This window comes from Aspergillus brunneoviolaceus, assembly GCF_003184695.1.
Source record: "Aspergillus brunneoviolaceus CBS 621.78 unplaced genomic scaffold BO95scaffold_1, whole genome shotgun sequence".
NCBI lineage: Eukaryota > Fungi > Ascomycota > Eurotiomycetes > Eurotiales > Aspergillaceae > Aspergillus > Aspergillus brunneoviolaceus.
This window is the reverse complement of record NW_020290731.1, coordinates 99,670-121,286: the sequence shown is the minus strand read 5'-3', so window position 1 is coordinate 121,286 and position 21,617 is coordinate 99,670. Positions and strand designations below refer to the sequence as shown.

General features: G+C 52.3%; 9 protein-coding genes across 9 annotated transcripts; 3 read left to right on the top strand and 6 right to left on the bottom strand.

Moving 5' to 3' along the window:
• Positions 1-3: 3 nt before the first annotated feature.
• On the top strand, positions 4-3,202 carry BO95DRAFT_469661 (uncharacterized protein). Its single transcript, XM_025589455.1, has 2 exons — positions 4-377; positions 455-3,202. Exons 1-2 carry the CDS (start codon positions 100-102, stop codon positions 3,075-3,077), a joined length of 2,901 nt encoding a protein of 966 aa, XP_025447876.1. The 5' UTR covers positions 4-99; the 3' UTR covers positions 3,078-3,202.
• A 41-nt stretch (positions 3,203-3,243) lies between these two features.
• On the bottom strand, positions 3,244-5,762 carry BO95DRAFT_477830 (TLD domain-containing protein). The gene is made up of 2 exons (XM_025590006.1): positions 5,346-5,762; positions 3,244-5,286 (listed from the first exon to the last, which is right to left on the bottom strand). The coding sequence occupies exons 1-2, from the start codon at positions 5,392-5,394 to the stop codon at positions 3,425-3,427; spliced, it is 1,911 nt and encodes a 636-aa protein (XP_025447875.1). The 5' UTR covers positions 5,395-5,762; the 3' UTR covers positions 3,244-3,424.
• Positions 5,763-5,958: 196 nt separating this feature from the next.
• Positions 5,959-7,878, bottom strand: BO95DRAFT_437511 (glycylpeptide N-tetradecanoyltransferase swoF). The gene is made up of 4 exons (XM_025585289.1): positions 7,752-7,878; positions 7,241-7,689; positions 6,386-7,172; positions 5,959-6,326 (listed from the first exon to the last, which is right to left on the bottom strand). Exons 1-4 carry the CDS (start codon positions 7,803-7,805, stop codon positions 6,129-6,131), a joined length of 1,488 nt encoding a protein of 495 aa, XP_025447874.1. The 5' UTR covers positions 7,806-7,878; the 3' UTR covers positions 5,959-6,128.
• Positions 7,879-8,013: 135 nt separating this feature from the next.
• On the bottom strand, positions 8,014-10,043 carry BO95DRAFT_402271 (tetrahydrofolate synthase). Its single transcript, XM_025583884.1, has 3 exons — positions 9,882-10,043; positions 9,686-9,817; positions 8,014-9,617 (listed from the first exon to the last, which is right to left on the bottom strand). Exons 1-3 carry the CDS (start codon positions 9,972-9,974, stop codon positions 8,211-8,213), a joined length of 1,632 nt encoding a protein of 543 aa, XP_025447873.1. The 5' UTR covers positions 9,975-10,043; the 3' UTR covers positions 8,014-8,210.
• Positions 10,044-10,476: 433 nt separating this feature from the next.
• Positions 10,477-12,891, bottom strand: BO95DRAFT_437509 (putative phosphoinositide phosphatase (Sac1)). The gene is made up of 2 exons (XM_025585288.1): positions 12,456-12,891; positions 10,477-12,402 (listed from the first exon to the last, which is right to left on the bottom strand). The coding sequence occupies exons 1-2, from the start codon at positions 12,661-12,663 to the stop codon at positions 10,568-10,570; spliced, it is 2,043 nt and encodes a 680-aa protein (XP_025447872.1). The 5' UTR covers positions 12,664-12,891; the 3' UTR covers positions 10,477-10,567.
• Positions 12,892-13,348: 457 nt separating this feature from the next.
• BO95DRAFT_448661 (ALDH-like protein) lies at positions 13,349-14,865 on the bottom strand (the record flags this gene model as incomplete). The annotated part of the gene is made up of 14 exons (XM_025587895.1): positions 13,349-13,360; positions 13,414-13,515; positions 13,546-13,608; positions 13,651-13,716; positions 13,741-13,765; positions 13,799-13,893; positions 13,918-13,926; positions 13,948-13,966; positions 13,988-14,190; positions 14,221-14,298; positions 14,377-14,481; positions 14,504-14,572; positions 14,637-14,776; positions 14,805-14,865. 14 exons carry the CDS (start codon positions 14,863-14,865, stop codon positions 13,349-13,351), a joined length of 1,047 nt encoding a protein of 348 aa, XP_025447871.1.
• A 451-nt stretch (positions 14,866-15,316) lies between these two features.
• On the top strand, positions 15,317-16,482 carry BO95DRAFT_458108 (alcohol dehydrogenase; the record flags this gene model as incomplete). The annotated part of the gene is made up of 2 exons (XM_025588524.1): positions 15,317-15,349; positions 15,427-16,482. 2 exons carry the CDS (start codon positions 15,317-15,319, stop codon positions 16,480-16,482), a joined length of 1,089 nt encoding a protein of 362 aa, XP_025447870.1.
• Positions 16,483-16,814: 332 nt separating this feature from the next.
• BO95DRAFT_437507 (FAD-binding oxidoreductase) lies at positions 16,815-19,306 on the top strand. Its single transcript, XM_025585287.1, has 5 exons — positions 16,815-17,321; positions 17,398-17,579; positions 17,638-18,281; positions 18,375-18,696; positions 18,767-19,306. Exons 1-5 carry the CDS (start codon positions 17,089-17,091, stop codon positions 19,054-19,056), a joined length of 1,671 nt encoding a protein of 556 aa, XP_025447869.1. The 5' UTR covers positions 16,815-17,088; the 3' UTR covers positions 19,057-19,306.
• Positions 19,307-19,503: 197 nt separating this feature from the next.
• BO95DRAFT_448658 (U4/U6 small nuclear ribonucleoprotein PRP4) lies at positions 19,504-20,867 on the bottom strand (the record flags this gene model as incomplete). The annotated part of the gene is made up of 5 exons (XM_025587894.1): positions 19,504-19,851; positions 19,931-20,240; positions 20,324-20,593; positions 20,657-20,715; positions 20,796-20,867. 5 exons carry the CDS (start codon positions 20,865-20,867, stop codon positions 19,504-19,506), a joined length of 1,059 nt encoding a protein of 352 aa, XP_025447868.1.
• Positions 20,868-21,617: the final 750 nt, after the last annotated feature.

Here is a 21,617-nt window from a genome sequence, read left to right as displayed (position 1 = left end):
GGTTCTCTGCGCAATGCTCCCCATGTATTGCACGGGGAGCTCAAACAGAATCATACAACCATAATCTCATTCAATCACCTATCCTGCTAAAAACTCGCTATGGCCGAGAAACGGAGACTCTCCGCCCGCGAACGCCGCGAACCTGCGGCGAAGCGACGGGTGTCCGAAGCCGCGCCTCGATCCTCTCCTCAACCTCAACAATCGTCCAAACGAAAGGCTTCAACGCCTGTTGTTGCTCCGGCCCCCCCTTCTCCGCAGCCAGAAAAGATCGAAAATCCTCTACCTACCAAAATCAAGGATGGAGAAGCTCTCCCCACCTTGCCCGCTCCGCAGCCGGGGGACCTCTCGTCGAAGGAGTACCAGTCCATCGCGGAAAGGTGCGGTTTCTCCTCCAGGCCGCTGTTCCAGGACGCGTTCATCTCAAGGAGCATTTCAACTGACTGACTTTGTGTAGCGCGATCCTTCTTGCCTCCCTAGAACGATCGAAGAAGAAATGGCTTAGCGACGGCATTCTCGAACGGTACTGGACCAAACCCAAGAAAACGAAGAGAGAGCAGATCGAAGGCAAGAATCCACCCAAGGAGAGCATGTCCAAGGTTGGAGCTTGCAATATTGTGGTCGGCCCGCACCTGTTCGATGCTATGTTATATACGGTGAAAGACCCCAATGCGCCGCCGCCGATTCAGTATACACCACCCCAGCGCCCGATGGTTCATTACGGCCATCCCAATAACTTCCAACAATATCACCCGTATCCGCAGGGTCCCACTCCTCCACAGCAGTCACGCCAGCAGCAGCAGCAACCGCCAAAGCAAAAACAACAGCAGCAACAACAGCAGCAACAGCAACAGCAGCAGCACCCTCCTCATGGACCACAAGCTACTTCAGGCACACCTCAGCCGGCCTATCATCCTGCCAGCCATCCACCTCCACCGCATCCCGCTCGAACACCTAGCCACACTCCTCACCGGACTCCCGGGCCTCAAGCGGCGCAGCGACCGTCTCCGGCACAACATCCTCAGCCCCAGCAGCAGCAGCCGCCACAACCGCCGAAGCCCAGTCCAGACCCAGTGATTCAAATGCTCGCAACTCGAGCTGCCTCCGACCCGGACCTCAAAGCCTTGATGCGCGTGGTGGCTTCCAGCAAGGCGTCTCAGGAGCAATTACGTGCTTTTCAAGCTCACATAGATGAACTTAACGCTATAATCAGAGCAAGGGAGCAACAGCAACAAAGACAGCAGCAGCAACAGCAGCAACGCCAGCAGATACAGCAGCAACAACTACAACAGAGACAACCACTACCACTTACTCCTGCTCATCCGCAGGCCGCGCCCAGAACACAACAACCTCCCCACCAACCACCTCAGACGCCGCAACAGACACCACAGCCCCCTCCTCCCCAACAACGACCTCCGCAGCAACCAGTGCATCCAACCCCGCAGACACAGCCTCAAACCCAACCACCTCCGCGTCTTGAAGTCCAAGTTAAATCATCGCCATCTGCAGGTCCAGTAGCAGCGCAATCTGGCGCGCCATCACAACCCCCGCAGACTCCAACTCCACAAAACTCCAAGGCACAGCAAATCAAACAGGAGCCCGGGCCTGTCGCGCAAACCCAGCCGGCTACACCACAAACTCCTCATCCGCCTGTTGCACCGGGGCCAGCGCCAGTAGTGGAAATTACCAAGCAACCCACCCCAGGTGGACGTCCCGCGCCTCCACCGCAGCAGCAGCAGCAGCCGCCGCCGCCGCAACATCAACCACAACAATCTCAGACGCCAGGACCACGCTCAGGGCCTTCTTACCCGCAATATCAGCAACCTCCGTATCAAGGGCAACCCCCTGCAATCCAGTCACGTCCACCGCAGTATGGATCATCCACTCCATACTATCGCCCCGCCCCTCCGCCGCCGCCGCCACCACCACCTCCAAGGCTCAACTACAAGTCCGTCGTCTTTGAGTTTACCTCTCCACTGACTCCGTACGGTAGCAGTACCTCCGGCCACGCAGGTTCAGGCGATCGCTATCTATTCCCCGAGTACACGATCCTGGAATGGCTCCCTGGGGGAACCACCGTGCTCGCCTCCTTCCTTCTCGTGCGTAAAGTGGATCCCAAAGCGCCGTTCCCCATCGAAACCGGCACCGAACCACCGTCCAGGGCCAAAGGCAAATCCGGCTCCAAATCCAAGTCCAAGAAGGCAGCGGCAGCAGCAGCAGCAGCCGACAAGAACAAGACACCTGCGGCTACACCCTCTCAACCAGAGAAACCGAAGGACGCAGACAAGGAGAAGGAGAAGGAGAAGGTTAAAGAGCCAGCTAAGGAGAAAGCGGAAGAGAAACCTGCTTCTTCCACAGAACCAACGCCCGCTACTGCAACCGCAGGGGACAGTAAACCCGCAACCCCGAACCCCACTCCAACCGAAGGCGGCGGCAGCAGCAGCAGCAGCAGCGACAAACCAGCAGCCAGCGAGCAGCAACAACCCGACAGCACCAAAGCCGCCGCTACGTCCACCACCACCACCACTACCGCAACAAAGGACCCGGCCACGACGGCGAAAGAGCCCCCCTCCGCCGCAGCCGCGGCCACCCCCAAGGACAGCAGCAAGAAAAAAGACGACGACCCCAATCTGAAGGAGTACTACCAACCCGTCACGTTCCGGATCTTCAGCAGCAACCCCAAGGTCCTCGAGCCGCTGACCCGGGTTGTCAAGCCCGCCGACGAGGTGCGCAAGTACATGAACGAGATCATGGATCGCGCCGAGCGGGCCCCCGACGGGTTCCTGGCGTATCGTCTGCCGCGGGAGGAGCAGGAGGATGCTTCCTCAAACAACAACAATGCCAACAAGGAGGTGGATGATTCTGTTGGTGGTGGTCGGAAGACCGGGGGCACGCCTGTGCCGCCGGGCCAGCGGAGTCGATTCAGCTCGCGCGGGAATAATAAGGCGACCGACTCGGATGTTGAGATCAGTGAGCAGCAGCAGCTGGGTGATAAGGAGGACGCGGTTGAAGAGGAAGAGGAGGAGGAGTTGTTGGATTTCTATGGGCCGCCTACGGGCCTTCCGCCTTTGGGGGCTTGAATTGTTTCAGCCCCCCCCCCGCCCGCGCTGGCCACTGTCACTGCTCCCTTCGTGGTATATTAGAGATCAGATGTAAGCTTTATATAATTCCCCATTCATCAATGACTACGCGGTGCAGTGCGTCCGTCGCAGAACTTTTCCCAAACTCTTTGTTGCAAGTTCATTTGATTCTCGTCTCTGGTATCAACAAAGCAATAATAACGTATCAAACCCTCCCATATGCGCCAACAGATAAAGCTATGTGTAAAATGCTTGACCAAATCCAAGTTTGTGCCCGGCAGGAATCTCTCTGCGCAAACATCATATACAATCTCAAACAACCGCGAACGTGTCACGATCATAACCAATCAAACCACATGTGAGCCGCCACGTCGACTATTGTCCCCAATGATTCCGGCAGTCTCCAACAGCCAGCGAGCACTTTCAGCAGCCGAGTCACCCGCCCCGGCCTTGAGGTTCAGATTGCGCCGCCGCTCCGCCTCGCGCGCTTCGAAGTCCCACTTCGCCTGTTGTAGCTCGACGGCGCTTTTCCCGTCCTCGGAGATGGTGGTCGTCGGGTCGGGGACAAGACCCCAGATCTCGAGGTTATAGATGTCTATGCTCGTCTTGTAAGTGGTTTCGGCCCCTATGCTAGACACTGGAGGAAGAAACGACCCGTCGTGGCCGACAGGGTGGACGTAAAAGGTCGCTGTCTCGAGATTGGCATCAATGGTCAGACTGCCTGCCCCGAGCGGAGTGGGAGGCTTGTGGTTGCTTCGTGACGAGGGCGGAATACGGCACCCTATAGATATTCCCGAGCTTGTGGAGAAGTAGGCTGTGGGGGTGTCTGGCTTTTGTACAGAAGGGGAAGAATTTCCTTGCAGAAGCATGTGTTTTGGGGAGAGTTGGAAAAGACAGGGGAGGACTGAGTTGGAGAACTTGGAAGATGAGGTAGTTGACGAGGGCGACTTCCAGGGTTGTGGTAAGTATGCGCCGAGGATCATCGGGCTGTTCGTCTCAGATACACCCTCAAGAAGGAGCAGTGTACCCGATGACCAAGTGAGAACATTGTGCGAGAAGGATGTGAGCGAGGAGCCATGTGCGGCCGTCGAAAAGACAGGGTGTAAGCGCGTATGGCCGCGAAGAAAGTTCAGGTCCTCGGATGTAGAAGGAAGGAAGAACGAGAGGTGTGAGATGATGCTCGTGCTCAATATTACTGATTCAAAACTTCCCTCCAGCATAATCGAGGGCGAGGAGTGCAACTGCAACTCGTTCAAAGCGGGCTTATCAGATTTCGATTCTGTCAAGTCCGGCGTATCGCGCTTCTGGGACAGGTCCAAGTTCTTGCTGAACAAGAAGTGCTCAAACAACGGTGTCAAAGGGTCAAACAAGTACGGTAATGAGGAGGCCACGCTTTCTGCGAAAGACTTGTACCTGATCCCTCCAGATGATTCCTGGTGGAAGGCAGCCATAATGCTGTCTGTTTGTTTCCGGATTGACTCCATGCGAGTCACGCTCAGATTCGAGGTGTAAACTGCTGCAGACTCGGTGGTCTTCAGATCTGATATCACAATCAGCAGCATAAGCAGGCGACGAAAAGTATTGTCGGAGATTCGAGCTTCATAGACCGCTCTCTCTACGCGCGAATCATGTTTGAAGACCTCGATCGCGTCGAGTGATTCCAAGGCAGCCAGAGCCAGGTCATCATCTTCTTCATCGTCGTACCCGTCGTTAGCAGGAGCATCTATGGCGAAACCGGGAGCATGGGACTTCGATGCAGTGTCGCCCAGTGCGTCGTCGTCCCCTTGGGACACATCGATACTTGCCGACTTTTCCTCATCTCTTCTCCCGACATCTGCTAAGCTCCCAAACAGTAGCCTAATGCGATCTCTGCGTGCCTTTCTGAGTACCTTCCCATATCTTTCAGTGAGCAAAACAACGACCTTCACCATAGCATCGAATGTGAGTACACTCGGCGCCAGCGTGTTCTGAAACGGGAACGCTCCCAGGTACGAGACCATGCGAAAGATCACCGGACCCGCGTCGAGGGGACATTGAGAGTCGCTGCTATCTGGGACGCCAAGGAAGTCGGAGAGTATCTTCTCATTCCAGTACTTGACCCCGCCTTGTTCAATTGCGCGGCTGTAGAAGTTGTCCTTGAAGTGAGTGAGCTCCAAAGGGGTGAAGCATTTTGTGGCGAAACGCTCGGCAAGCACGTAGCTCAGCTCCTCTGGGGATTATTAGAAGGTGGGCAGGTAAATATAGTTTAGTTCGCTACGGAGTACGGACCTGGAGATGACTTATGACCCGCAGACTCAGCGGACTGGTATGCACCCATCTTGGAGAGTAATAACGCAGAGGTTATTGGTTGTGCTTCTTCTTTGCGATAGTCACAAAAGAAAAAGGGGTGGCATGTGTCAGAAATGTACCAGGGTTGCAGGAGTAGGCAAGATAATTAAGAGACAGCTGTAGCATTAGCACTGATAGTATGAGTTCGGGACACTCCGCAGTGATGACGACGTGAACCCACCGCGATGAGTCGGGGTGACGATCGCTATCATCTGCGGGACTAAGAACGCGGAAGTAGAACTTGAATCAATACGGATGTATAGACGAAAGACTTAAACTGTCTGTCAAATGCTATACCATGATCAGGGGCATGAGCAAGTGTGGTGTTGATGATGATGATGATGATGAAGGGGAGAGGGGAGGGAGAGGTAGGTTAATTAAGGATGTTTCCGCATGCGGGCTAAAGCAACAACCTGAAGTTCCAGTTAAGTTGAAGGGCCTCGGCCCCTCACGGCCAGCAGGGTTCTTGCCATTTTGGGTTAACCAGTCCCGTGTATAACTTGTACTAGGTATACTGCTCCTGGTTCCTATACTTCAAGAATCAAGCTTGTACTCCCTCTAGAGTATATATCTCAAATTGAACTAATAGTATTCACATTCGTCGTGTCACAATTGACTTTGACTTTGACTAGACTTTGACTAGCCGCTTGCTTATCCGGCCACAGAACACCACCCATTGATTTGGTACTGTATTTCGAAACAAACATGTGAGAGTACCGGACTCTACAGCATGACAACACCGACACCTCCCATTCTCTTCTCATCCGGCAGGTTCTTGTCGTTGACACCACCGGCGATGGGGGCCGTCCGGTAATTATAGAGGTAGTAGTGAAGCTGACCGTCGCCCGCCCCGAACTTGAGCTGCTCCAGGAAGAGAGGGTTGTCGTGGAGGGTAAGAGCATTGAACACATCAAAACGAGCCTATCGGGGAGAATATCAGTATTTGAAAATAATATCGAGCGAGCAACAATTTGACGTACCTTCTTCGCCAGGATCAGGGCATCATTCATGAGCATGAGGAGCCGTTCCTTGAGCGCCTTCATATCACCAGTGAAGGCCGTCTCGGTGGCATAATAATAAAGGTAAGCTACGCGCAGGCAATCATGCTTGGGGTGCTGAATGATGGTAGATTCCAGGTTGTAGAAGGAGAAGAAGTCGGTAATCTTGTGGGTTTCCGGGTCCTCCACCACGTAAGACCAAACCACCTGTTCCCGGTCGGCCTCCCCTCCTTTGTGCACGAGCCAGTGTTCGATCTCCTCGCGGGAGAAGGCCTGGTTCAAGTCAAACCGCTTCAGGTAGCGTTCCAGGAGCTCGTGGACAGCATCAATATCCTTAACTTCCATGGGGCGGAGGTTAGGAGTAGACGTGACACTCGGGAGGTGGTTCTTGCTAATCTGTCGGGCCTTGGTCGAGCCCTTGGGCAGATGCGAGAATCCGACCTCATACAGCTTAAGCCAGTCCAAAGGACGGTGGTAGTACCGGCATGAGCTGACGGGAGTTGGCAGCACCACACCCGCGGTATAGATGGCCTGGAAGATCCCCTCGAGATAACAACGGCGAGTGATCTCTTTAATGAGAACCGGTGCAAGACGCTTGGATCGCAGCTTCTTGTGAATGCAGAGGAAGTTGATCTCGGTGACCTTGATTTTCTGCTCGCGAACGCGCAACTCGGTTGGGATACCGGAGATAGCGGCGACAAGCTTCCGCGACTTGGTAGCGCGAACTCCGACGTGCCATTCCTTCTTCCAGCCCGGTGCCATTAGCGCCCTATATGAAATATATCGTCAGCCCTCCCGTATCAATACATCCAGTCGTGGCTTGGACAGTGCACGAACCAGTGTAGAAATGATTTCGAGTATCGGAAGCGGAACATGGCATTGTCGTCCTCGACATAGTGGTAGGTGAGCAGATCCCACAGCTCCTGGAGCTCTTCCTCCTTCGTGAGGTCCAGTGTAGCCCACTCGAAGCCTTCGATGAGCGGATCGGGGGTCTTCGACACTTTCTCTGGATCGATCATCTTGATCGGCCCACCGACATCGTTGGCGGCAGCGGCGGCCTCATCGAAACGAGGCACAGGCTGGGTCTGCCAAAACTTGTACGAGGCCATATCTTTCTGGTTCTTGCCTCCAACAGCCAGACCAGTCAAGAGCTCGGAGATATCCATCTTGCGCAGGGCCTCCGCGGCCTTATCCTTGTCGAGTCCGGCCAGCTCGTTCTTCAGGGCGGGGTTATTCTCCAGCAGCGCCTCGGCCGCTTTGGGGGTCAACTTCTGTTTCGCCGCATCCTAAGACAATCCGGGTGAGTTGTTGAGACGGTAGATTAGCTAGGATGAAGAGGAAAACTGACCTCATCATTGGACGCCTGGGCGGCTTTGCCCTTCTTATCCTTGGAGTCTGGCATGGCAGCTGGCGCGGTTTGAAACACGTGGAAGTTCGATGGTCGGATCGGAGACCGCGAACAGACAAGAAGTGGGTGCGGGAAGGTTTTCTAAGCCCGCCCCACGTTCATCTAACAAAGTAGCCGTCCGTCCCTAAGTTGCGCTTGCGGGGTGCATATCTACAGGTACGCCCATCGGTATTTACTCACTATATGACTTTGTCGCAGTGAAGTCTAGTCAATTGCTCCTCCCTAATATCTGTGGGAATCTAAGCTTCCTTGTTGAATTTTAACTAAACAACGCCTCCTAAATCTATCATAATATAAAAATAGTCAAACAATAGAGCATAAACAAGGCATAATTGCTTTGTCTGGGTATCACCAATTTTGTTGTTGAAACCTCATGGTGAGGCAGGCATAACGCAGGTCTTACTGGGGAGCAGGCTTGGTCTCAATCACATCCAAGAAGCCACCAACCAGGTGCAAGCTACCAGTAACGAATGTCATTACAGGAGCTTCATCCTGACCTACAAGGTCCTTTTCTTTCATAGCGAGCTCCCGAGTAAAGTCGACAGCTTCCTCAATGGTGCTATACACCTTGACTTCAGTGCGAGGGTCAATGGACCGCCATGTGTCGGCAAGACTGTTCTGGACATGCAGTTTCTCCACATCCGTCGCATTTGTGTTCATGCTGACAAGATCGGGTCGATAACCGGCAGCCTTGTAGGTGACGTTGGTGCAGAAGATCGCGTGAGTAAATGGTTGCTCCGAGCCCAACGCCGCAGCCAAAGTCTCGTAAAGAGCCTGGGCCAGGGCATTGCTATCACGGGTCTGTTGGTTGAAGATCAAGACCCGCTGCTTCTTTTGCGCAACTGCAGCAGATGAAGAGTTCGCCCGGATCTGAGATGCAAACCATTGGCCAGCCAATCTAATACTTTCAAGTGTGTGGCCGCCGTCGATGTACCAGGTGATGCGCTTCTCAGTGCGTGTCTCACAACGACCGCCTAGACGGGCCTCTTCCAGGCCCTTGCGGAATTTTGCTGGTAAGGGTTCCTGCAGGATGTCTGACGGCAACTCCCCAATGCCGACAGTCCGAAGGAATTCAGCCGCTGTTGCAACTGCCACTGCCGCATTTGTATATTGGAAGTCACCAGCTAATCCGAGTTTCACGCCTCCATCAGTCTTGAGCTCGGGGTGGCCCCTCACGATTTCCAGCGAGGTTCCCTTCTCGGCAGCACGTTCGAGCAGGACTTTCTCAGCAGACGGAGGCTGAGGGGCGCTGAAAGCTTTGGTGCCAGATTTGATGATGCCACCTTTATGCCATGCGATCTCCTCAATAGTGTTTCCCAACATAGCAACGTGGTCAATGCCCAGGCTGGTGATGGCTGTCGCAGCTGGCTTTTGAATCACGTTGGTGCAGTCGTACTCTCCGCCGATTCCACATTCAATAACCGCAGCATCGACTCCTTCACTGATGTAAGTGTGGAATGCCATCAATGTTAAGTACCGAAAGTATTGAGGTTTCGTTCTAAGATTCGCAGGATCTTCGCCGGCTACTCGAGCAGCTTCTTCCAAACGATCCCACACTTCAAAAAAGTATTTGGCAAACTTCTCCTCCGAGAGCGGTGCATTGTCGATTTGGATACGCTCTCTAGCAAAGCGCAGATGAGGTGAGGTGTAGAGCCCGACCTTATTGAGGGATCGCGAGGTTGAGTCCGTGTCAGATAGCTGCGAGGCAGTGTACTGTGACAGAATCGATGCGATAAAAGCCGAAGTGGAGCCTTTGCCCTTCGTGCCGGCGACATGTACAGGATTGATACAGCTTAGATCCGAGGGCTATGGACCAAAAATGGAACGGAGTCAACACTGGAGCTTGACAACATAATGCGGGGGAGCACGCGGACCTGATATCCAATGCGACGAAGCCACTCAACAGTTTCTGGAATGGACAACAGGTTCATATCTTTCCGTGACTTGCGTAACTCTTCCACAACTGCAAAATTGGTTTGCAGTGAGTTCAGAGCTGCAATCGCAGCCTGCACCGAATCGTTAGACTTGACGCCCAGTGGCTTGCGGACAAATGCCTGCGGGGAAACCTGCCTCATAATTGCGAGACATAATGGTGGAACTGGATGATATATGGCGAGTGAAATGAAAGTGAAAGCAGGTAGGAAGTTTGCGAAAGCCCCTCATCAGGGTCAAGTCAGTCACTGCTCACGTGCAAGAGGGCTGTTGCGCATCGACTAATTGAGGGACTTATTTTTAACGCCGTACTTGCCTACACGCAGTCGGAGTAGTGTCATCAAGCGCCGGTAGGTCCGAGTTCGGGCTCCCGATAAGGTCACGTGAATAATAGATAGACATCTCAAATCATTATCCACGAAACAATCTTACACCTTGATTCTTACATGTGAGAAGTGCAATGGGAAACTTCAAACTTGACAATTAAGTGTTGCTGGTAATGATTCTAGTTTGGCAGAGGCAAGGTGTAACTAAAAGGTGTTATTGAAGCATGGAAAAGTGTAAGCAGGGTGTGGATGTAACGGGTAGAAGACGTGTGTGGCTAGATATACACTAAAGAAAGGTAGACAAGTAAATATTCTATAAAATATAGCGCAAGAAGTAGTGCAATAAAAGGCCTATTCAGGGACTACTCGATCCTTGTTTTTCCTTCCTCCAAAAAAACCAGCCTTGCGTTGCTGTAGCCTCGCTGGTGTCTTCTGACAGGAAGCCACTGGCCGATGATCGGATCCGTGCGAGCCTTGATAAGCGCATCTTGATACCCTTCAGAGCCAGCTGCGGGTGTGTTTAATTTTGGCCAATTTACCTGGAGTGCTTGCGTTAGTACCGAAGACCACATTGGAAGGTGTAGCACCAAGACTTACATAAAGCATCCCATGGGCAAGTATAAATCGGGCACACCAGGCGCTGACAACAAGCCAGAAGATAACGAACAAGCGCAGTGGCCACACAGTGGAGTCTGGTAGGCGTCTTGTGAAGGTTGAGACCAGGATCATAAAAACCCCAGCAGCAAAGATGTATGGGATTGACTGGATGATGAGCGGTCGGCGATCGAGGAAGAGCTGAAGGCTACCCAGTGTAGAGTCAGGAGGGAGATAGGCACCCAGGAACACATCAAAGCCATCTTGTCGGGGACCGTCCAAGAAGTTGTTTCGCACATAGCGTGTAATAGAATTGTTCAGATCCTGCAACATGCCTGCGCGGGTACGCTCTCCTGTGCGAGTGAAATCGGTTTTGAGTGCGCCCGTGCCAGAGTAGGATTTTGAGACCACGTCCGCGTTGTCGGCCCAGATATTGCGGAAGAGATTTTCGAACTCACGGTCGTCGTTTGCAGCCTCTCCTGGGCGTAAAACTCCAGCATCGATGAGCTGACGCGTAATGGCCCACCGTCCGAGCATACTCTGCACCACATTTGTGCGATCAAGGCAGTCCATGCAGTTGGTCCGGACGACGCTGGTCTGCGAGGATCGGATGTCCAGTTGTCCACCAGGGACACCAGGGTCTTCCACTCCCCGGAAATAGCCACCCCGAGTGAGTCCGTCCATCAACCGATCTAGCAACAGCTCTGCACGATGCCACTTGAGTCCCTTCGTCTCATTGTGAAAGTCGAAGTAGATATAATGTAATCTATCCATCTCGTTTTGTCTGAGACCGGGCTCAACAGCGTGCAGCTTTTCCGATGTTGCGTCATCTGCCTCGGTGTGTTCGGTAGAGGACGACACTAGTATACGGACCAACTGCTCGTAAGCATTCTTGACTCGTTCTTCCCGACCTTTGTGATTCACCAGGTTAACCAAGTAGTTTTCGCCATATAGTCGGATCTGCTCGGAAAAGTGCTTGCGGGCCGCATCAACAGCAGTCTCCACCCCACGGACTTGAAGCTTCGGTGTATACTTGAGATTGTTGACTTCGGCCCAATACACGGGAACGCTGCCTCTGGTTTGCACAAACGCCATTACCTGGAGGTCTTGGCCAGAACCACCTAACTTCTCCTTCGCTAGAGACTGACCTCCGGCGAAACCAGAAAGACCACCCGTTGCGTCATTCAGGATGACAATTTGCTCGGTCTCGTTGTAATTCGAGACATGACCTTGATCATCAATGCCACGTGAGAAATATCTTGTGCCTCCACGATATCTGGATCTCCGCGTAACAAGAGCAAACGTGAACGACGTTGACTTGACCTTTGCCGGGGTTATCCGTAACATGCCGAACATGACGGGGAGGATATAGGGATCAACACCTGGCTGTGGGCCGAGCCGCACACCGGTCGTGTCATGTTCTCCAAGGCTGAAGTCGATCAAATCGGATTGTATGAAGCGGTTCCAGAAGAAGCGGTCATCCGCTCGCTTCCACATAGGCAGGCTAAGATCACTCTGTGATTGACGCTGGAAGCTGTTGGTGATGTCCAGGGCGTAGGAGAAGTACATGGGTCCAGTACGAAGGTGTTCCTTCAACAGTGCCAGATATGTATCTTCATCGGAATCATGTAGAGGGCGCTCGCGCAGGGGGAGGAACTCGGTCGCCGCAACCTTGTATACCATGTGGCCACGTAGCCTGCCCATGGGCTGAGCCTTGGTGATGACGATGATGTATTTGTCTAGTACAATCAGTAACAAGCCCTCAAGAACTATAGCGCGACGGTGAACATACCTAGTTTCAACTTGATGATGCCCAGTATACCAGCGATACTAGAGATACGCTTCGCACCAGAAAGGGTGCCATTTGTGAGACGCAAGTCACCGGTTGGACGCTCGACAACAAGGGTAGGGGCATTAGGTGACGAGGGAGAAGTGAAGGCATAGTGAGTGGACGAAGCGTGAAGATTGATGTCGCGAAATGGTAAAACGGAGGCAGCCATGACTTTCAAGTTAACCCGTAAGGGAGCAGTTGTCTGGAAGTGGGAAGCGATCAAAGAAACAAGAAAGAGTGAGGTATGAACCCTAGCGCATAGCGCGGAAGATATGATATGTGAAAAGAACTGTAGTTAAGGAAAGGAAGACTCAAAAGTCAAGGCAGGAAGGTAGGAAATTTGAAAGTGGGAGGAGGCGGGAGGAGAAGGTGATTGAATGTGATGATGACGATCTCCAAGAAAAGGGTGTGGAAAGGCAGTGTACTGTACGTACTACAGGTACTTTAGTCCGACAGGCCAACACTACGGGAATTCAAGTCACTTTCCTTTTCTGCTTTAGGTCTAGGCTAACTTGGGGGCGCCGCTTTCTACTTAGTAAGCGGCGGGGGCATAACTAACTAAGTTAAGTTACGGTAACATAACCAGTAAATTGGTGCCTGCCTATTTTTAACAAAAAGATAAAGCTTTGATGTGACTATTCTATGGGTACACCGTAAGATGATACATCTGAATAGGATTTCGTTGAAATTTAAAACCTTTCTTTTGGGGTCTCTTAAATATCGTCATACTAATTGAATGACCACTCGGCGAATATGACGCCCTCAATTTGGGGTTCCAATATCCGCATTTTTTCAGCGGCGTCCGCCGCGGCGTCGAACAAGGAACGAAGTGAGTGACTGATGGTTTCTCAACTTCACTTGTAAAACTATAGGGTTTGAGTATGGCAGTATGAAAGCAGACCCTGACGTCCCCATTCACTTCGATTCCACTTTGTTTCCAACCTGAAAAGTATCCATGGGGGTGGGGGATCGCGAAACTATTGAGCCATACCGTTCCGACCTCCAGCTGGCGTGCAATGCACTTCGCCGTCGCCATATCGAGCGCCCAAACACAGGCACCCAACCTGCTCTCGGTGGCATTCACGCGACGGATGAGCTCGGCCTCGTCGGACCACTCAAGAATGGGGATATTGGGCCCAACATGTTCTTCCCGGACAATGCGGGCATTGTTGGGCGGACGGTCCACCGCGGTTGGGGAAATGTACAGCCCCGGCAGCGGTTCCTCGTCGCGATCGGGGCCGCCCACAGAGAAGGTGTGGGCTTGTTTGGCGCTATCAGCGAAGAAGTCTTGAACAATTTGGTACTGCATGCGATTCTGCAGCGGGCTGAATAGCGGGGAGTGCTCGGCCGCGCGGTCGACGACGATCTTTTGAACTGCAGCAATGAAGGCGGAACGGAACTGCGGCAGGATGTCGCAGTGGACGTAGACTCGCTTGATGGCCACACATCTGACCCGCATGGAAAAAGCACCCCTGGGCCACTCGGGCGGCTACCTCGTCCACTTCGATATCAGCGCAGACGATGTTGGCATCGTTGCCCCGAGCTCCAGGGTCACGCGCTTGAGCGACCGCCCCGCGCTTTCTGCTATACGGCAGCCTGTGGCGGTGAAATCGGTGAAGCTGATCTTGCCGATGCCCGGATGGGTGGTCATGCGCGCCCCGATCTCGTTGCCCCCATTTAGCGCCTGGAGTAACCCCTTGGGAAGGAGATCTAGTGCATATTCGACAAATTCCAGAGTCGCGTACCGGGTCATTGGGGAGGGCTTTACGATCACACAGTTGCCCATCACCAGGGCCACTGCTATCTTGACCACCGCCAGCACCAGCGGGAGGTTTCACGGGCATATGGCGCCGACCACGTCCAGCGGAGGATACGTTTAGACAGTTCGGACGGATCCAGCCTCATATTCGATCTTATCGGGACATGACTGGGCGGCTTGAATCCCCAATTTTCTAATCTTGCTCTGGGAGAGAGAGAGAAATAGAGTCTTTGTTTTCTTTTGTTCTTACCATCAAACAGGAGAACCGCAAGGCATCGTCAATCTCAATATTCGCCAGAATCTCCTGCAACGCCGGCCTCTATTAGCCAGCCCCCTAACACAGCAAGGGTCAAAGGGGGAATCCGCATACCGACTTGCCTGACTCCTTGGAAAAGAATAGGACGGAGCCCGTCTTGTCGATTCTCCAGCTCATCTGCTATCCGGTGCAGACATTGCTGTCGATCTTCCAGAGGCCGGGCTTTCCAGATGGGGAAGGCCTCACGGGCTGCCTGTACCGCCTCGTCTAAGTCATTCTCCGTAGCCACTGAGACCGGTCATAGCTCGGTGAGGGTTCGAGGATCGGTGACAGTCACTGTGTCTCCCCCATGTCATTGTTCCGAGCGGATGATGTTAGAGAACATTGTAACCCTAATCAACGCTTTGATGGTAGCCGCACACCGTTCTACTGCAGTGAATCGGAGTGCTCTATGCCTATCTTGAAATAGGCAAAAAAGACCCAAGGCAGAAATGGGAAGAGGAAGATGCAAAGAAAGAAATCCGAAAGCATTGGATAGCAGAAGGATCATAGATTTTCATACTACGTAGATGGACTAGCGGCGGGATATCCCCACCAGCGGGGCGGGAGCCATGCGGGAAAATCACACCCGCGCCTTGTCTGTACGGCTTGTTCGGTGGGGCGGAAGTGGGAAAATGCCGTTCCACTACCCAGCCTCGGAACAACATAAAGATGAACCTCATATGTATTCCAGGTGAAAGGCTTAAGATATCTTCCGATTCGATCATTGCTTCCAGCTTTGGGCATCAAGTCATACGTGAAACCACAATGGCGGAGCAGTCGGTAGCGATTCTCAAAAATGTAAGTATGCAGCCTATCAACTTATAGCCCCCCTCCTCAGGAGCATTGGTAAAACACTACTAAGTATCTTCAAACAGCAAGGAGCAGACTTCACCTTTACAATAACGACCGCAACTATTCCAACCATCCAACCTCGGGAAGTCCTTGTTTGCCTGGAAGTGACAGGTTTTTGCGGTACCGATCTGTCGCTCGCCCGCGGACATCTCGGGCCTTGTAACACCATCCTAGGCCACGAGGGAATTGGCCGAATCGTGGCCGTAGGCGCCATGTGTGAAGCTAGAGCTGCGGCGGTAGGCCAGCGAGTTGGAATTGGCTGGATTCGCGATGCCTGTGGCGCGTGTCCCAACTGCATGAGCGCGGGGACGGGCGAAACCAGATGCACCACCCAGGTCTTCAGTGGCCGAGATGTGGCCGGCACACTGGCGCGATATGCTGTCGTTCCGGAACGGTACCTGGTGCCTCTGCCTGAAGAGGGTCCCAGCGAGCTGTTGGCCCCGATCATGTGCGCAGGGGTAACAGCTTACAAGGCCCTCAAGGTAGCCAACGTCACTCCCGGATCGTGGATCGGTGTGTCTGGGGCAGCAGGCGGCGTGGGCTCCCTGGCAGTGCAATATGCCAAGGCCATGGGGTATCGGACGGTGGCCATTGACGGCGAGGGCGGCCCTCAACAAAGAGCCATCTGTCTGGAGGCGGGGGCTGATGTCTATCTTGACTATGAGGAGGCCGAGCCAGATCTCCGAACCAATCTCCTTCGCGCTACGGGCGGTGATCTCTGTGCTGCTGTACTTGTCTGTGCTGGGGCTGCCGCCGCGTACGAGGATGCCCTGCCGTGCTTAGCCTACTTCGGAGTCCTAGTGGCCGTGGGGATCCCCCCACCGACGTCGAAAGTCTCCTTTCACCCCCTCACTCTGATTGACTATGGTATTCGATTCGTCGGCAGCATCACCGGGGATCGCCGGGATGTCCTTGAGGCGGTTCAATTTGTCATCCGCGGTCTGGTAAAGCCGCGGACTGTACTTATAGACTTGGTCGACCTCAACAATTACGCGGGGCAGGTCAATCAGCTGGATGGGAAATTAGTGGTACGCTTGGGGGATGAAGCGATTAAAAAGGGTATGAGTACCTGTATATAAGAGGAAGTAGGTAGTTATAGGTATTCTTGACAATGATCTAAACTAGGTAGTCTTTCACAATCCGCACAACAAGAGAAATTGTAATTATGAAATCGTAGAACACACTTACATGTCGATAGCTAGTAGTTAATAATACGCTGCCAGGACCTAGATGACCAACCTTTCTTGGACACACTCGGGAACGGAATCCTTAAGCGGTTTCCAGCGTTTCTACGGACTCGGTATCCAGATACCTTGGTACTGGGCCGGAACTTAATGCCTCCTCCGCCTATCGCAGCCGTGGCGGGCAGCAGGAAATTCCCACTCCCCGCTTCTGGCAGATCCCCGCTTCGACCCCCACAGGATGCTGATCTTCAGCACTGCACTACGTTACGTAGGCGATGAAGACTCTACCCTATACATTCGGATGTTATGTCTGCGCCATCATTCTCACCATTAGTTCCCCCAAGTATGCTTACATCACATTCCAATTTACCCGGTTCCTCCTCTTATTCACTTTTCGATGGAATAGAAACAGAGCTTATCACCTCCACCAGTTCGACCATAGGAGTTCAGCCTGGATGAGCATTCAGCAATCAATCAATCCACAGATATCAACTATACACAATGTTTGAACCATTAGCACTCCCTCCCGGGCTGAGTGCCAAGATATTCAATATCTTTTTGGACAAGGTACTCTCGGTCGTTGGTGCGGGGAACGTCGATGTGATCACGACGGAACAATTAGATCCGGGGTCATATATGAATCCTCAATATTCTGTTGACCCTCATCCTGTTCTGGCTCCTGACACCTTCCTCGCCTCAGCTATCGTCGCACCCCGAGATGTGGCAGATGTTCAGTGAGTCTTCCACCAACTGTTTCCCCCCCTTGCCTTGACCCTACGTACAATACGCCGACTAATTGGATCGTATCAGAGCGATTGTACGCCTCGCCAATGAATTTCGAGTCCCACTGTGGCCGGTTTCATTTGGTCGAAACTCGGGATATGGGGGTGCTGCCCCTCGGGTTCGGGGATCTGTCGTCCTCAACATGGGGAAGAATATGAATCGGATCCTGGAGGTCAATGTTGCTGGGGCCTACTGTATTGTGGAGCCAGGTGGGAGAGTCCCAACTGCATAAATTCTTCTCCCAGACTAACCTTCTCTGATATGTAGGTGTCACTTTCCATGACCTGCATAACTACCTCGTTCAGCACAATCTGCGTGAGAAAGTATGGATTGATGTCCCCGATCTCGGTGGGGGGTCGATCCTAGGAAACATGCTGGAGCGGGGAGTTGGATATACCCCGTATGGAGATCACTACATGATGCACTCAGGGATGGAGGTGGTAATGCCAACCGGAGAGCTGGTGCGCACGGGCATGGGTGCCCTGCCGCACCCCGAGAGCCGTGGCGGTTCTGAGTCCAAGAAGCCCGAAACCCAGCCCTGGAATCCGACCGCCGCCCTGTTCCCCTACGGATTTGGTCCCTATTTGGATGGTCTGTTCACGCAGTCTAACCTGGGTGTGGTCACCAAGATTGGGATGTGGCTCATGCCCAATCCCGGCGGGTATCAGTCCTATCTGATCACCCTGCCCAGGGACGAGGATCTGCACCGCGCGGTCGATATCATTCGGCCCTTGCGCCTCACCATGACCCTCCAGAACGTGCCCACCATCCGCCACATTCTGCTTGATGCTGCCGTTCTGGCCCCTCGAACCGTGTATACTGACATCGATGGTCCGCTGTCCGACGAGACGCTTGATGCGATTGCTAAGAAGTTGAATTTGGGCCGGTGGAACTTTTACGGGGCGCTCTACGTAGGTCTTGCTTGCCCTCGATCCTCCAACTTACACCCGTCACTTCGTTGACCAGGTCGTGCTGAAACTGACCTACCGCAAAAACCTCCAAAGGGACCTGAACCGATTCGCCAGACTCTCTGGGCAGCCATCAAAGCGGCCTTCTCCACAATACCCGGAGCCGGATTCTATTTCCCGGAGGAGACCCCGGAGAACTCGGTGCTGCGCATCCGTCACTTAACGATGCAGGGGATCCCCACCTACGAGGAACTCAAGTGGGTGAATTGGGTACCAAACGGAGCCCATCTATTTTTCTCCCCGATTGCCAAAGTGACCGGGGACGACGCTATGGCGCAATATCTCCTGACCAAGCAGCGGTGTCAAGAGGTCGGCCTGGACTTTCTAGGTACCTTCACCGTTGGGATGCGAGAGATGCGTGAGTTGTCCCCTCATTCCCGCGCCTGTCTTTCTCTCCTACCTTGTACTCCGGATCTAACTTCCTTCAGACCACATTGTGTGCATTGTGTACGATAGAACCTCGCCGGTGGAGCGGAACAAAGCGCTCACTCTGATCAAAAGACTGATTGCCGACTGTGCGGAACGCGGTTGGGGGGAGTACCGGACCCACCTGGCGGTCATGGACCAGGTGATGGGGACCTACAACTGGAACAATGGCAGTCTACTGAAGGTTCACGAGGTTATCAAACAGGCGCTGGATCCGAAAGGGATCCTCGCGCCGGGCAAGTCAGGTGTGTGGCCTGCGCAATATCTCATGGAGCGGGAGGCAAAATTGTAGATAAGGAGAGATGGTTTCATAAATGGGCTGTACATTGTCGAGTACTAGCTGGGCTACTAAGTATGTATCTTTTACTCATTCATTGTACATGTCATTATCTGCCCACTTCATGTCGGATTTTCAATCATCATTCCGACGAACCTTGCAAGACTTCAATTCGACTGGGTTGGTCTTTCTATTCCCACCTGTCTTTGGTCTAATCTGTGTCCATCTACAAACAGGATCTTTGAATTATTCAAGCAATCTACTTCCACCTCATGTAGTAAGTTACTGCACTTTACTTGAATCCAAATCAGTCCCTGCCCAGGCAATACCCCAAAAGTACTCAGCATCTCTAAGAAATATAGTGAGCAGAGTACAGAAATAAGGACAGCAACAACTGATTACACCGATGATAGGCAAAAAAGGAAGATCCAGTCAAGGTTTAGTGGCTCTCTCTCGTCTCCCTTATTCAAGTTCCTTCATCAACCACTCATCGTACAAGAGCTCGAGAGCTGTCGGTCGGTCAGAGGGGTTCCATTGTAGAGCCCGTCGAATCCATCGTAAGAACCCGTCCTTGTCTTCTCCCTTGATATTGGCAGCTAAAGATTCGAATGTGATATCAGGAATCGGTGCTAGTTCTTTCCAGGTGCCGGAGTCGTCCCAGAAAACAGAAATGAGATGGCTTCGTGCACGGAAGTCAGGTGGTGGACATCCTAGGAGTGCAACCAGTTCTGCAAGGTGGGCACGATCATCAAAAATGCCATCTGGATTTCTTCCTTTGATGAGTGTCGAGAAGCTCACGATATCCCATGCCTTCAGCATGCTGATTAGCATATTCTCAGACCCAATAAATCACAATTAAACAACTGTTCAATAAACGTAGCGTGCTTACAACCATAGCGATATTCCAGATATCAACTTTATAATCCCAGCTTGCTCTCAGAATCACTTCAGGCGCCCTGTAAGGATTTGGCATGATATCTTCGGTATGCTTCTTGTTGCTAAGCCGAGCTTCGCCAAGATCACTGAGAAGCGGTAGTCCGTCTCCAGGAGGGAAGCGGGCGGACGTGTAGATTGTACGGTCATGAAGCACCTTTCGTGCCGATGGTCTTCTTATCTCCTCTTCCTCAAAGTTAGACAGCGCCTCTGGCTTTGGTGTGGGAAGAAGCAAGTTCTTTAGCTGGAGATCTGTACAAGTCAGCCTCCCAATATCGTTAAAACCCAGGCGAAATCAACACGTACCCGTGTGGATCGAACCAGCTGCAGAATGTAAGAAGTCCCACACTGTCGGATACAAACCTTCATATCCTCCAGAGTCATTGTTTTGCCAGGGATCCATTCCAGCAGCTCACTCGCACTTATCCCTAGAGGCTCGTGAACGAGACAGATATGTTGACCATGGGGACCCGTGATAATAAAATGGTCGAATAGTTTTCGAATGAATTTTCTACTGGGATGTTCCCAGTTCACTGGATTCAAATGCTTATAGACGTTCTGTTCATCATCTCTGTTCTCGCCCGTCACGTATATTTTCAAAGCAACATAGCTGGAATTACTGTATCGCATTATCAACAAACCCCCGAAAAATCAAAAAGTACAGTGGATTGCATGTACTTACACCAAGTCACGACCATACCATACAGTGGAAGTGACTCCGTAGCCCAACCCTGCTAATACCTCATTTCAATTGCTGAATACTTCCCCCTCTTGGATTGGATAATATTATATGTAGGTAACGTCTTTTCTTCAATATGTACGGACGAGTCAAGTAACTTAAAGCCAGAAAATGGAAAATCCCGTGGCACAGATGTCCACTGAGAAGAGGACATCGCTGGTCGTTGAAGATAACTCCCAGGTCTTTTTGGAGCGAGAAAGTATAATGGGTCAGAAGAGACAGAGAGCAGTGGTCGCTTTGAGGCTAGCCACTTCAGAGAAGCGAACTGAATGCTAGGGTATCTTGAAGATCGGTACATTAGAACCCCGATTTTGTATGACAGGATGTGAGAACAGGCAGTGAAAACAGGCAAGCTGCAGATGAGTGCGAAGGAGAAATGCTAGTGGTATTTATTCCCTCTGCTAGAAGAAACCGGGTGGTACATACAGCCCCTACTAGATATCCGCGGTAGTGATCTGCGGAATCTGGAAGAGTCAGCCCCAAGCCAATCTGTGATTGTGATCAACAAACTTACAGGTTTCTCGATCAAATTGCAGACTGTCCTTGTTGCATTCATCCAAATAGGGCCCTCAATGGCGCCATTGGTGATTACCATCCCTTCAAGAGGAGCTCCAGTAAATCGTATTAAGGCAGCCGAGGCACTCTGAAAGCCACTCGCCAGATTGCAGCTTATAGTGAGAGTAAATATAGAGATTTGGATCTTTGTAACTTATCGCCAGTGAAAGAGAATGGAAGAGGATTCAATTCTAATGGCCTAGATATTGTGCAGTATGCCTTCCGATATATACCTTGTATAGATTAAATAGATCCACCCAAACACTAGGAATCTAGAAAACTACTCCCATTACTAGTATTTCTATTGTGTCTGTGCGCTGGGCTGAATTGGCGCATGACCTATTTCATA